The sequence below is a fragment of the Chrysemys picta genome, chromosome 4, assembly GCF_011386835.1.
Source record: "Chrysemys picta bellii isolate R12L10 chromosome 4, ASM1138683v2, whole genome shotgun sequence".
In the NCBI taxonomy this organism is placed as follows: domain Eukaryota; kingdom Metazoa; phylum Chordata; order Testudines; family Emydidae; genus Chrysemys; species Chrysemys picta.
The window spans coordinates 147,399,464-147,414,862 of NC_088794.1; the positions used below are offsets into that span (position 1 = coordinate 147,399,464).

Sequence of the window (15,399 nt, forward strand, 5' to 3'; positions counted from 1 at the left end):
AAAGACCAAAACAGGGTGTGTGGTGGGGGTAGAGGGGAAATAGTTCAGTGTCCTTTCCTTTTAAATACGTATGGTTTAATAAGGAATCTGTGTCTGCAGCCATACTCAATGCATACTTTAGGGAGAAATCAGGCCCCTTAGATCAGCATAGAGGATCGGACCGCCATGTGCTGATCTTCCCTTTCTGCATGGAATGGGGAGCTCATCAGCCTCTGTGGCACCATCCATCGCCAGACCTGGTGAAGGCCTCTCTGTAGAGTTTGGGAGAGGGTGCAGGGAAGGAGCGGGCAGGTCAGTGGCCAGGCCTTTAAGGGAGTGTAAACATGCACTGTCTCTTTCTCTCCAGCCCTGCAGAAAATCACTAGTGTGTGCCCTGGCCTAGAGTACTGCACTAGAATACCCTCTTATGGGTTTGACCTTTGTGGGGGGTGATCTGGGCATAAGCATAAACTGTAACTTTTGCCTGTATCTGGTGTGCCTCTCTATGAATCTCATATTTTTATTTCCAAGTCATGTACAATCTACACCTCTGCTCATGGCAAAAAAATGCAGCCTTGCTGCACAGATTTTTTTTTTTATTTCAGTTTTAAAAATTTCACAGTTGTCACACTGACCCAGTTGGAGGACATTTTAACTGTAGATTATGGATGGGCTAGTGACCTGGCCCAAGGCTCCTGTAGTGTGCTCTATCTTCAAATCACTGGCTCTGACAGAAATCACCATTGGTTAGGTGGTGTTCATTGCAAAGGTCAAAACAAAATTCTACTTTATGCAGTATGGTTTTAAACTTTATCTGTTAATTGCATAAAAATATGGAGTGCAATCTCATCGTTGTTTGTGAGGTGCTCAGATACATTGGTGATGGGAGTCTCCCTGTAAGTAGATAGGATCTATAGATCTGACAGTGGAATCCAGTTCCAGATGAAATAGACTTCTGAAGAATGTGGCATGATGTATCTGTTAACTTTGTTTCCTCACTGTAGTATTTAAACACATGTCCAATCTAAATGTAGCTTGGCAGTTGGCACAAACTGTTCCTGTCAAAGCTGATATTAGCTACAAAACTAATCTGAAGAAGGGACAGTACCTCCTGCTCAGCTAGAACAATTATTCACCTTACTTAACATAAACAAAATCTTGCACTGTGTTCTGTCTGGATAGCATAGCAGAGTGGATCATTATTGCTTATGGAGGAAAATGTCATAGGTTTCTAATCTCAGATAGATGAGTATTGGCATAGTTCAGTGGTTCTCAAATTGTGGGTCAGGACCCCAAAGTGAGTCGCGACCCCTGGGGCCGCCAGGGCTGGCGTTAGACTTGCTGGGGCCCAAGCCCAAGCCCGAGATCTTCAGTCCTGGGCAGCTGGGCTCAGGTTACAGGCCCCCTGCCCAGGACTGAAGCCCTTGGGCTTCAGCTTTGGCTGGCTTGTCCACCCAAGGTGGTGGAACTCTGGCTTTTGGCCCCCTCACCTGGGTGGGCTCAGGCTTCACTACCCACTCCTGGGGTCACATAGTAATTTTTGTTGTCAGAAGGGGGTCACGGTGCAATGAAGTTTGAGAACCGCTGGCATAGTTTATTTTATTGGTTATTTTGATTTGCAGTCTAACACAGCATTACAATGTAAGAATAGAAAGACGTTCTTCAGTACTGTCTTTCTGGAAAATGCATCCCACCTGGTTTTGGATCTCCCAGCATTCCCTGTGACCCAGCCTTACTATTTTGGGGATTTTAATCTTGAACAATCCTAAATGAAGAAAATGCATCTCCGATATCCTGTTAATTTACCTACATGCTTTTTGGGGCCTCTTTGGATGGATATTTTTGTGTTTTGTTCTTAGATTAATGCCTATTCATAGTATCGGGGGTAGCCATGTTAGTCTGTATCTATAAAAACAACAAGGAGTCTGGTGGCACCTTAAAGACTAACAGATTTATTTGGGCATAAGCTTTCGTGGGTAAAAACCTCACTTCTTCAGATGTGAAAGCTTATGCCCAAATAAATCTGTTAGTCTTTAAGGTGCCACCAGACTCCTTGTTGTTTTTTGCCTGTTCATAGTGTTCAGTTTTGTTGAAGCAGACAATGATTCTTACTCTTCTAAAGCATTATTTTTCCTTGGGCATACTAGTTGGCATTTTTTTCTTAGTTGAAGTGTTGTTTTCTGTCCATATTTCTAATCTCTCTAGGTTACCTTCATTCCTGAATTAACTTTCTCAAAGTTTTGCTGGCCTTTTTTGTCTATGCTCAGAAATTTTACTGAAATAGCTATTCTAGAATAAATTTTCTGGAATTGTTATTTTGGTAAATGTCCAAGTGTAGATAGCGGTTAATTACTTAGATCCAAGGGATATCTTGCACCTCATATATGTTTCTTCTATCCTTGGAACAACTTGAATGCATTTAGGGGGGCTGTTGCAGTTTTAAGTTTTCCTTTTACCTATTTGACTCTGTTTTGATAGACAGTAGTCTGGCTTTGATAAGGACACAGCTAACTGCCTATTTATAGTTTGTCATTGGTGGCTACGCTTAAATTTTCATCTTTAACTAAGGAATTCAAATGGCTAATGCTGTTTTAACATTCTCAACTGGGGACTGTCTTACAGGGTAAATGAAGTGAAACGTTCAGTACTTTAGCTTTACTAGAGCTTAGCAGGATCTAATTGGCAGCAAAGAGGGAAAAAATGATAGCAGTTGAATAAAGCCTCTTAACATAACTAATAATTCTGTTCAGCTTAGAATGTCTACTGCAGCTGGTACTGAACAGTGTTTCCCATCATTTTAAATGCTTTCCTAAAATTTTGCATTGTGGATTTTATTTTATAGACATCTAATGCATAACTCCATGTATTAAATCAAGAATGAGCAGGTTACATATATTTTCCCATTAAATTTTAGCCACATAAGTTCAGTTTATCCTGCACTGTCAGTTTGTGTCCACTTTTGAAAAGTACTAGTTATCTGCTGTATGAAAGGAACCTAATGTACCCTGTTTCCCCGAAAATAAGACATCCTCCGAAAATAAGGCCTACTTACAGTTTTGCCTCTCGTTGTAATATAAGGCATCCCCCCGATAATAAGACCTCCCCGATAATAAGGCATCCACCGATAATAAGGCATTTTTCATTTCTGAAAAATAAGACATCCCCTGAAAATAAGACCTAGCGCATCTTTGGGAGCAAAAATTAATATAAGACACTGTCTTATTTTCGGGGAAACAGGGTACTACGCTAAGAATCTCCGAGGTGGCATTGAAGCAAACTTACTTGATTAAAAAAAAATTAGGTAATGGGTAGGGCTCAAACTTTTTGGTAAGTGGAGCTTTCTGTGCAAAATCTGCTTTTTAATGTTTTGATTTTGAAACAGTTGCCAAAAAGTGAAAAAATATTCCTGGTCTGTAATTTAATTTCTCATAATGAAAACATCTGTTAATCTGGACTCTGCTTCTGGGAAGAGTGTATATTAAGGATAATTTCCCCGAGTGGGAGGAACAAGAACTAGATGTGTTAGAATTTTATATGCAAATATGGGATGCATCTTCGATGGTAAATCCTGATGTCTTAGGTATTTTGGTCTCTTGATAACTATGGGGAGAAAAATTACTAATAAAAAAAACCTAATAAATGTAAAACTGGATATAGTCAACTTCAGCTCTCCCTTTGTTTCCAGTTGTGGACTGAATGCCTGTAATGCTGTCACTTGGAGAGCTACAGTTCAGTCCCTTGTGGAAGCCTGCCAACAGAAAATTCCAGGATGCCTTGGAAGGTCACTTGAATAGGATTCAGATTGTACTCTCTGCACCAGATGAACCAAGTCCTCCAGATTCACTTGTAGTGCTTAGTGAATAGAAGCTTTTCTGGAAATTACAAGTTGATTAGGTCTCTAAAATATCTGTATTGCTGAAGTCTTATGCCTTCAGGTTTCAGGATGTTAAATTTCATCTCTGCAAATTGAGGTGGTTGAGTGGCCTGTTAGTGAAGGAGACTTTTAAAGACTGGTGGGATCAAAGATGTTCATGTTGCCACTTTTATCATTCTGAAAATTACTTGGACTTATCAAAAAGCCTATGTCTCCAGCAAAGTAAATGCTTATTGATGTGTCTGCTAAAAAGACTTTTTTGGAATCCCTTCCATTAAAAAATCATTGAAAATTGCATCTGGCAACCAGTAAAGAATTCTTCAGGTGGTAGAACAAGAACTAGAAAAGTAGTTCACCTGAGTTTTTATAACAAGTTTATTTTTATTAGTAGTAGTATTTATTGTTTGTATTGTGGTAGTGCCTAGAGTCCTCGCCCCCAACTGTGCCAGTCACTGTACAGGCATATTACAAACAGGCAGCTCCTGCCCCCAAGAACTTACAAGCTAAGTGTAAGATGAGAGAACAGGTGGATACAACAAACAGAAGGAGGGAGCACAAGGTCACAGAGACTATTCTGATCATCATGTTGTCCTCCCTTCCTGTACCCTATCCTGGATCTGCTCCTCACAAAAGCCACCCTTTCTCATGGCTCCTCCCAAGTATTAAAATAGCATACTTCTTCCAGCTGTGGATGAAAGAGCACCACTTGGGGAGGCAAAGAGTATGTCCACCCTGCAGTTGGGGGTGAGCCTTCCAGACTGGGTAGACAGACTTGTGCTAGCTCTGCTTGAGTAACTGTGCCTAAAATAGCAGTGGGAACATTTCGGTACAGAAGGTAGGTTGGACTAGCTGCCTGAGTCCAAGTTCCCTGACTCCCTGGGTCTTAGCTCAGGTGGCTAGCCCAAGCTGCTGCCCTTCCTGGAATGTCCACATTGCTGATTTTAGCGTGCAAACTCCAGTGGGGCTAGCTGCGATTCTGTCTACCTGGGCTAGGTGGCACACTCAGCTGCAGTGTAGACATACCCCAAAGAACCAGGTTTCAGAGTGGTAGCCATGTTAGTCTGTATCGTGTTCGTCTGTATCAGCAAAAACAATGAGGAGTCCTTGTGGCACCTTAGAGAGTAACACATTTATTTTAAAGACCCCGTTATTTCACCTGGCTGGCCTTTCTACCCTTCTTTTCTCCACCAGACAGTCAGCCAGATGGTGGAAAACAAAATCCAGAAGAGTAGAAGTCGAAGGAATGTGTTGGGCCTATGGTGATTATCTCCCCTCCCACAGAAACACCTCCACAAGACTTCCTTAATTTGAGTCCTTTTATGACAGTTCCATTTATACTTCTTTGACTTACTGGTTTTGCTGTTCTAGCCATACTTTTATATACGGGTTCCCTTCTGAAAAAAAAAATTTAAGAATTTATGATCCTCAATAGATGAAGCTTTCTCTAAACCCCTTGCGTTAATATGCGTGAACAACATCCTACAAAGGGTGTATTATTCCCAATTTACAGAGTAGTAAAATGAAGTATTGAGAGCTTAATTTATCCCTGTCACCATCTGGCGGAGCCAGGAATACAACTTTAGTCTTCTGACTCCCAGTCCTGTGTGTAAGAGACCATTCTTTCATTGCCCTATCTCTTAAGTTTTTAAGAGACCAGATTAGTCTCTGGGAAATTGACTGCTGTGTTAATATTTTCTGATCTTGAGAGAGTTGGGTTAAGGACCCATTTATTCTCTCAGTTATGGATGATCTCAGATTGAAGCACTAGCAGAGAAGAGTAGACACTAATGACTCTGAATAATGTTTTCAGCTCTTCAGACACTATACTTTTTCTATGTTATCAGCTATTAAATTGAATCTGTAAACTTGCTATACTAACTATGAATCTAATTTGCTTGCAAGCTTTCCAGTTCTCAGTGTTGTATTGAACCTTCCTAATATTGATTGTGAATAAGCTTAGTAATGCAATGTAATGAAAGAGAAAGTCATAGTGATAATGGTAAAGATTTTTTAAGTCTCTAATGCACATCAGCTAAATTAAGGGATCATAATTTCATTATTTTAGTCACAGAAATAAAGGCAGCAGAATGAACGTGCACTGTAATTTTATTCATGACATGTCCCAAAACATTTATTTTCAATACACCATTCTATATACATAAAATTATACCTGTGTAACAAAATGTCTTAAGGTCTGCATTGCATCCATTTTTAATATTCTTTTGTCTTTTTATATAAATCCTAAAATAACAGAACTACAGTCACTTGCACTAATTTGATTTACAAGAAGGCTATCCCTTTAATATGATCAAAATTTCAGTAACCAGATCATCTGTAATTGGGAGAAGACAAATTTCCACTTGTTGTTGTGGATCAGTTTTTATCACTTCAGTCGGGTATTATTAATTCAGTCACTTGCTACAGAGAAGTACTATCTAATAATGCAGACGGGGAGGGATAGCTTAGTGGTTTGAGCATTGGCCTGCTAAACCCAGGGTTGGTGAGTTCAATCCTTGAGGGGGGTCACTTAAGGATCTGGGGCAAAATCAGTACTTGGTCCTGCTAGTGAAGGCAGGGGGCTGGACTCGATGACCTTTCACGGTCCCTTCCAGTTCTAGGATGTCTCCGTTAATAAAAATAAATAAAATAAAGTAGCTTAAAATTCTTAAGTAAATTGAACCAGAGGGAGCACAAAGAAGCATTATGATAAAAGGACTATCCCCAAAAGTTATTCATATGTTAATTTTATAAACCCTGTGTTATGCATCCTGATGTACACCCCTGACTATTTGTAAGAAAACTCAAACAGATTTTTATTTTGGTCAAAATTAAAGGGAAGCCACTGTATATTGATGTTTGTGCAGATGAGCACTTTATCCATTGGACCTTTGCATTGATTGCATAAGCTGTTTGCTAAGTGGTTTCAATGTATGAGAGAACTGTATGGCCAGAAGAAACCTTATGTGACTCTGCTGCTGTGGGATAGTGGGAATAGGGACCGAGTCCAATTGCAGGACCTTTTGATTCCCTGTAGGTTTGACTGTATTTGCCCTGGTATTGTAAACATTGAAATGGATAGCACAGGAATGCTTACTGGGTGGGAAAAAATAATAAAACAGTATTTGTATGTTGACTTGCAATATTTTTAGTGATTTATGAATATGTTTAGTCAGACAAATATGTCCAGTGTATAATCTGACTGGAAAATACTTAAACCCATTTTGAGGAACTTGATTGTAATATTATTTGAAATGTGGAGAGTGGAAATTAAAAAAACAACCAACTAGAAATTCAGGATACTCTTATACAAAATGAGAGATTTGAGGAAGTCATAAAATAAATAGATTGTAGTTTTGCTTTGATTTTGTCAGTTTTTCATATTCTTTCTGTAAATATTTTCTTAAAACTAACAGGATATTGTTGTACCCTCTTTGTTTATCATTCCTAAATGTTAAACCCAACTCTTCTACAGTGACTGAGGGACTGGCCCTCATTACCCAGAATGAGAGTTAGGTGGACCACTGACTTATGATGATTTCAGATGTGCATAAATCCTATTGACTTTCAATGAGACTTAGGCTCCAAAGTCTCTGAAGGCATGTCTACACTACATCTGCTACTACTGTAGCACTGTAGTGTAGACCCTTCCTACATCAGCAGAAGGGTTTTTTCATCAATGTAGTTAATCAGTTTCTCCAAGATGCAGTAGCTAGATCGATGGAAGAATTCTTCTGCCAACCTACCTGTGTCTACCCTGGGGGTTAAGTTGACCTAACTATGGAGTTCAGGGCATGGAATTTTTCACAGCCCTGAAGTGTGACCTAGCTAGGTTGATTTAGTCTTTAAATGTAGGGTGGACTGCTGCTCCAAATTTGGATGATTGTTTGAATGGAGACTAACCAGGAAATCCTCTTCATCAGCTTGCCCAAGGGTGGTTTTAGTAATATGCCAAACCCTTCCAAACAGGAATAGAATCCTGCGCACAACCTGGGCCTCTGGGAACTCAGTATTCCATGACGTGAAGGTTCCAATTTGCCTAGACTATACCCCATTGCTTCTGAAAAGAAAGAAGAGATCCACGGATACTGAGATGAGATTGACTTTTGTGGTCCCATTACCTTCCAAGCTTTGGGTGAATTTTATCAGACAACTAAACATCTTTAAAAACCCAACAAAGGTTAGTAACTTAATTGATAGAAAGAAGGCTGCAGTATCTGACGACATATCATCCCAATCTTAAAGGACTCTGATGTACTGTTTCAGTTAATACTTTATTCCTGGTTATAATTTGTATTGTTTTTTATATTTACAACTTCCACCGTTGTATGAATCCTTTACCTTCTCCGGCTACTGTTAGGACCCAGTTATTTCACAAAGGTGTTTCTCTGCTATCCTAACTTCTTGTACTTATTGTGTGGAATTCTGTGCATTCTGCATGTCTGGTGCTTCTGTGCTTTTACCAGTTGTTTGAAGCTAGGAACTGATAGGATGCAATCTGTTTAATATTGATGTTAGTATTTCCGAACTTATGTTAGTAGTACACCACAAACTGTTCTCTTTCTCAGAAGAGGCAAGAACTTCTCTAGTCTCTGCCTAAGGAGTGTTAGTATTTCCAAGAACTTCTCTTTAGATTTTAAAGTTTTTAACTTTTCCCGTGTCTTGTGCTATATGGCGAACTTACTTTATTCAGTCAAGTGTATTTTCTTTTGTTTTGCTATGCATGTGGCTCGCTAAGGGTGGTGGTATAAATATATTTACCGAATTTCCTGAATTATCTTCTTGATAATCTCTAAAATGGAGATTCTGTGGGAGTAAAGTTAGGCTCTCAAATGAGTTTCTCTGGAACCATCTTGTAAGAAATGGCATAGTAGATTCTTTACTTGCCAGCATTAGGTCAGTTTGTGGTTGAGGTGTTTGTATTGTTCTGTGTGGTCATTTGTATCTCCTCCTTTCTCCTTCCCTTAAGGATGTCCCCAGGAAATCTGAGGATTTTCTTTCTTCTGCTGCTCTATTTACCCCCACCACATTATTCTTTTGGCCTCATATCTAGGGTTGCCAGGCGTCCGGTTTTCGACTGGAACGCCCGGTCAAAAGGGGAGCCTGGCGGCTCAGATCAGCACAGCTGACAGGGCAGCTAAAAGTCCAGTTGGTGGCGCAGCGGGGCTAAGGCGGGCTCCCTGTGGCTCCCGGAAGCAGCCGGGGTAGTGGCAAAACTGCAACTGGCACATTTTCCCACCAGTAGCAGTTGTCCGGCTCGTAGGTGCAGGGGCAGCCATGGGGGCTCCACGCACTGCCCCCACCACGAGCGCTCTGGCCCCTCCAGAGGGAGATGCCAGCAGTTTCCGCCCTCCTCCACAGGGAGCCTGCCTTAGCCCTACTGCGCTGCCTACTGGGAGCCGCCTGAGGTAAGCGCCACCCAACTGGAACCCACACCCTGAACCCCCTCCCACATCCCAACCCCCTGTCCTAGCCCTGAGATCCTTCCAGCACCCTAACTACTGGATCCTTCCAGCACCTAACTGGAACCCACACCCCCATCCCCTAGCCCTGAGATCCTTCCAGCACCCTAACTACTGGATCCTTCCAGCACCCAACTGGAACCCACACCCCCACCCCCATCCCCTCCCACACCCAAACTCCCTCCCAAAGCCCACACCCTGCACCCCCTCCCGCATCCCAACCCCCTGCCCCACCCCAGAGCCCACACCCCTAGCCAGAAGCCTGAACCACCTCCCACATCCCAACCCAGAGCCCCCTCCCGCACCCGGAACCCCTCATGTCTGGCCCCATCCCAGAGTCCATACCCCTGGCCGGAGCCCGAACCCCAATCTCCTGTCCCTGCCCGGTGAAAGTGAGTGAGGGTGGGGGAGAGGGAGGGGGGAATGGACTGAGTGAGGGCGGGGCCTTGGAGAAGAGGCGGGGTAGGGGTGTTCAGTTTTGTGCAATTAGAAAGTTGGCAACCCTACTCATATCCGAGACATCCTTCTGAGGAGGACTAATGGGGCTTCCTTCAGAGCGAGTCAGTACCACTTCTTTATCCTTTGAATGAACTTTCTTGCTGAGGAGACTTCTCCATTTCCTTCTCTTGTGGGCTGAGCATGCTGCTGTACCTCTTAATCACTTACCATCCCATAGGTCTGGGGATCAAGAGGCTAGGAGTACAACCAAACCCAGATTTTAAAAATGGGGGCCGTTTGGTCATCCCAGCCGTTTTAAAATGAATGTGAAAAGGGCCATTTCCCTTCCTTTCATTCGCTCCCTCAAAAATAAAAATCCTTTCAGTCAAAATGAAATAAAGTTTTAGATCTAGTTTATGGAATAGTTAGCTTCAACTGCCTATTGAAATGAAAAGCTTTCTGATTTCTGAGGGATGTAATGTGTACTTTTTGAGGAGGGAATTGTTTTTAAAAACAATGTCCAAATATTATGTTGGTAGAGAATATATTTTTCAAAGCACTCACAAACATCACCTACTTTCTCCTCACAGCCTCCCAGTGAGAGAGGAGAGTATGATAGAAGTGGGGAAACTAAAACAGAGACATAGAAGTGACTTGCCCAAAACCACCTCGAATCTCTCCATCAAATTCAGTGAGCTTTGAATAAGGCAGCGTATAGTGAGTGCGTGCCAGAGCTGGGGTAGAGCTTGGGATTACCTGGTTTCCTGCTGCATGTTCGTTCCACTAGATGCAGTTGCTTTTAACTCCACAAGTGCAGCTTACCCATAAATCTGTAGGCATGCCTGCAAAGCAGAGCTGTACAATGGGAGTTTGTCACTTGTGTCCAGGGTAGACAATATATGTACACCAGAGAACCTAAGGAGGAGAAAAATCTCACACCAGCTTCCACCAGTTCATCTGAACCAGTATTTCCTGTGTGGGAACCCTAGTGTAGACAGGATTCCAGCCACTTCCAGCTTTCTCACCTTTAGTTAATTGATATGATTTAAAAAGAAAGAAGGGGGGGAAAAAACCTGGAAACTGACAGACTTCTCTACACTAGCTTCAATACCAATGGGATGTTTTTCCTAAAATTGCCTAGCTGAAGGCAAGCCTATAATAATGATACTACTCCAGCTAAAGGCACTAAAAGGAGTTGGCTTTAAAAAGAAATATGCATGTTGGAGCACTGGACTAAGTCTGATTTCTTCTTTTCACAACAAACTCAAATGCCTGTAATTGGGGAATAAACAGTCATTTTGGAAATGGCTCCTCTTAGCTCAGGACTACTGCCTTTTTAAAACCAGTTTTTGTGTGTGTTTACAAGTTTTTTTTAAAAAGGAACACTGTCAACGTAAGTCACACTTCTTTCTGAAAATTGGTACCTGCTAGTGTTGTCAGGAACACCCAAGATTACTGTAACTGAAAGAGAGTAGAGAAAAACATAACTTCCTTTACTTACGTTTGTTTACTTTGTGCGTTATATAGCATTTTTATATATTTTACTATCGTCTTTTTATGGGTGGTTAGCCAGCTTCCCTTGTTTTTTGAGAGTCTGTCACACAGCAGCAGAGGAGGGAGACTTTTTTTAAGGAAAATGATTATAAAAGCCCTAAAAATGACAGGGAGTCAGAAACCTATTCAGTACTTGAAAATACTTTATTTTATTTTTTTTAATTAACGAAATTCAAATAAGCCCCATGAATGCCTATGCTCCAATGTGCTTTAAAAAAAGAAAAGAAAGCTTTAAAGGACAGTTAGTTTATTTGCAGCCATTGCCACCAGTTTGAATACTAATAAACGCTCCTGTTGCTTGCTTTGAGGTCTTTCAAGCCTTCCGACCTCTCCCTTGGTTGCCGTCTCCCTTCTAAAGCGACAGTCTAACTCTTTGGGCTACATGTAGTCAAACTGATAATTGTTTTCATGGTCATATTTTAAAAATCTAAATTAGCTGCTTTATGTACAAGACGAATCACTTGGGTGAAATCCAGAGCCCATTGAAATCAATAGCGTGGACTTCAGTTGAGGCCAGGATTTCAACATTAGGCCTGATTCAAACCCCATTGAAGTTAATGGGAAGACTCCCTTTGACTGTAATGGGGTTTCGGTCACGGCTTTAATATAATTCAATAGCAATTTCAAAGACTTTATCTCTTGGTTAATTAATATACAAAGTTTTCCATTATATGAGAATTAAGTACCTTAGTACAGTACATTTTACGGTCACATGGTATTTGGAAGCAACAGTAAGCATGATATTTGTATTAATATGTACTGTAATTGAAAAGTAACTGAAGTTTGATTTGTGTACATAAGGTAACTTTTAATTTGAAATATTGTAATTTTATTTGATGCAACTTGAATCTTAGCTAACATAGCAATTTTAATTCTTTTAGGATGCGAGATACTGCAAGAAAAATAGAAGAGAAGTACTTTTGCAATCTTGCAACACATGTTGAGTTTCTGCCTGTTGAATGGAGATCAAAACTTGCTCTTGATGGAGGTACAGTCACTGAAAATACAATTTTTAGGCATGCAGAAGTATTAACAAAATAGTGATTTATATTGGAAAGTTCTTCTCTTTGGGACAAATATGGGAAAAGTGGACATTTAGGTTGACTTGAAGTGTTAATTTCAGTACTTAACTCCTTTTAGATGTATCATTAATCATAATTTTGTAATTGTGTTCTCAGAAGTATGTAGCCATATTCTGGATTTTTTCCACATTTTATTCATCAATATACCTTGTAAGACTTTGAATCTAACACTTGAGTCTCTTTTTTTCTAGACACTGTTGATTCCATTACTCCTGATAAAGTACGTGGTTTAAGGGATATGTTGAACAGCAGTGCAATGGATATAATGTATTATACAAGTCCTCTCTATAGAGATGAAGTAAGTGTATTTTTTGTATTTTGCTCTAGAGCAAGGCAAATGAAACTGCAGTTCGGAATTTAAACAACATTTTATACCCTCTTCTAAAAAGGGAAGGCTCATCCTGGGATGTCTATGAACTATAAAAAAAAGTGTTAAATATGGTGGTCTTTGTGTTCAGTTCAGTTAATATTAATAGCTCCCAGAATTTTGATAGGTCCTGTGCAACACAAATGGGTTTCTGTCCTAGAGTGTGGAATGCAGTTGCAGACATGGTGCAACAGTGTGGTAGCAAAACAATAAAGGGAGGGTGGTAAGGATGGGTTCCAGCAATAAGATTGTGGCATCTCAGCACTGGCTCTTGCACTGTGTGGTAAGGCAGAAACCTTGATGCATTTTTTGTAGGTGTCATTTTTGTAGGTGTTCAGTTGCTTTGAATATCTTCAAACTAGATATTCAGTTGTTTTACAAAAGAAGCTGCTAGTTAAACTTACAAAAGGCCTGTATTATGGCAAAATCATTTATATGATTAGTTCTTTCACAGTGCGCTGTGGTCTGTGATGGGGCAATGTAGGTTTTCAGTGACAAACATGATAGTACTACCTGAAGGGGGTTCCAAAGAGGATGGAGCTCGGCTGTTCTCGGTGGTGGCAGATGACCGAACAAGGACCAATGGTCTCAAGTTGCAGTATGGGAGGTCTAGGTTGGATATTAGGAAAAACTATTTCACTAGGAGTGTGGTGAAGCACTGGAATGGGTTACCTAGGGAAGTTTTTAAGGCCCAGCTTGACAAAGCCCTGGCTGGGATGATTTAGTTAGGGTTGATCCTGCTTTGAGCAGGCGGATGGACTAGATGACCTCCTGAGGTCTCTTCCAACCCTAATCTTCTATGATTCTATGAGTACTACAAAAAGTTGTCAGTATGGTAAAGACAAACATCTAAATAATTTTTAAAAATTCCAAATCTTGTAATATGCGGAATGTGGTTTATATTCTATATCCCAATAACAGTATTCATAGACTCATAGACTCATAGACTTTAAGGTCAGAAGGGACCATTATGATTATCTGGTCTGACCCCCTGCATACTGCAGGCCACAAAACCGTCCCTACCCTTTCCTTGACTCTGCTGATGAAGTCTCCAAATCCTGTGTCTTAGTGACTTCAATTTGCAGAGAACCCTCCTGCTAGAGATCCCTGCCCCATGCTGCGGAGGAAGGCGAAAAACCTCCAGGGCCTCAGCCAATCTACCCTGGAGGAAAATTCCTTCCCGACCCCAAATCTGGCGATCAGTAAGACCCCGAGCATGTAGGCAAGAGTCTCCAGCCTGACCCTTGTTAGCCATTATACTGTTTACCTACCATTGCTTGGTATTCCTCAGCTAATATGTTTTACCATTAAACCATTCCCTCCATAAACTTGTCTAACTTAATCTTAAAACCAGACAGGTCCCTCGCCCCCACCGTTTCCCTCGGAAGGCCGTTCCAATATTTCACCCCTCTGACGGTCAGAAACCTTCGTCTAATTTCAAGCCTAAACTTCCCTACGGCCAGTTTATATCCATTCGTTCTCATGTCCACATTAGTACTAAGCTGGAATAATTCCTCTCCCTCCCTTGTATTTATCCCTCTGATATATTTAAAGAGAGCAATCATATCCCCCCTCAACCTTCGTTTTGTCAGACTAAACAACCCGAGCTCCTCTAGTCTCCTTTCATACGACAGGTTTTCCATTCCTCTGATCATCCTAGTGGCCCTTCCCTGCACCCGTTCCAATTTAAGTTCATCTTTTTTAAACATGGGAGACCAGAACTGCACACAGTACTCCAAATGAGGTCTCACCAGCGCCTTATACAATGGAAGCAGCACCTCCTTATCCCTACTAGATATACCTCGCCTAATGCATCCCAAGACCGCATTGGCTTTTTTCACCGCCACGTCACATTGTCGACTCATAGTCATCCTGCGGTCTACAAGAACCCCTAGGTCCTTCTCCTCTTCCGTTACTTCTAACCAATGCGTCCCCAGCTTGTAGCTAAAATTGTTGTTAGTCATCCCTAAATGCATCACCTTACACTTTTCACTATTAAATTTCATCCTATTTCTGATACTCCAATTCACAAGCTCATTCAAGTCTCCCTGCAGAATATCCCTATCCTCCTCCGAATTGGCAACGCCTCCCACCTTCGTATCATCCACGAACTTTATCAGTCCACTCCTGCAATCGGTTCCGAGGTCAGTTATAAATAGATTAAATAAAATGGGTCCCAAAACTGAACCCTGAGGAACTCCACTGGTAACCTCCCTCCAACTTGACAGTTCCCCCTTCAATACCACCCGCTGCATTCTCCCCAATAACCAATTCCTTATCCACCTCTGAATTTTCATATGGATCCCCATCTTTTCCAGTTTAACCAATAATTCCTCATGGGGTACAGTATCAAACGCTTTACTGAAATCCAGGTATATTAGGTCCACCGCATTTCCTTTATCTAATAAGTACGTTACTTTCTCGAAGAAGGAGATCAGATTCGTTTGGCACGATCTGCCCTTCGTAAAACCATGTTGTAATTTATCGCACTTGCCATTAACCTCGAGGTCCTCAACTACTTTCTACTGAACTTTGTATCTGACCATTTTTAATCAACACCATTTATGTGCTGTTTGCTTCTGTCTGATTTAGCTTTTTAGTATTAGAACGTATAGGTTCTTTTCTTCGTCCCATGAAAAGAGTCAG

The 15,399-nt window shown here is 41.1% G+C and overlaps 1 protein-coding gene across 6 annotated transcripts in view; it reads left to right on the forward strand.

Moving 5' to 3' along the window:
- The window catches only part of DDHD1 (DDHD domain containing 1), a 110,812-nt gene that overhangs the window by 54,074 nt on the left and 41,339 nt on the right, over positions 1-15,399 (forward strand). For all 6 annotated transcript variants that reach the window (XM_065593902.1, XM_065593907.1, XM_065593905.1 and 3 more), the window contains 2 exons: positions 12,186-12,292; positions 12,578-12,684. In XM_065593902.1, coding sequence (XP_065449974.1) covers positions 12,186-12,292; positions 12,578-12,684 — 214 coding nt within the window. The remainder of the gene's footprint in view (positions 1-12,185; positions 12,293-12,577; positions 12,685-15,399) is intronic.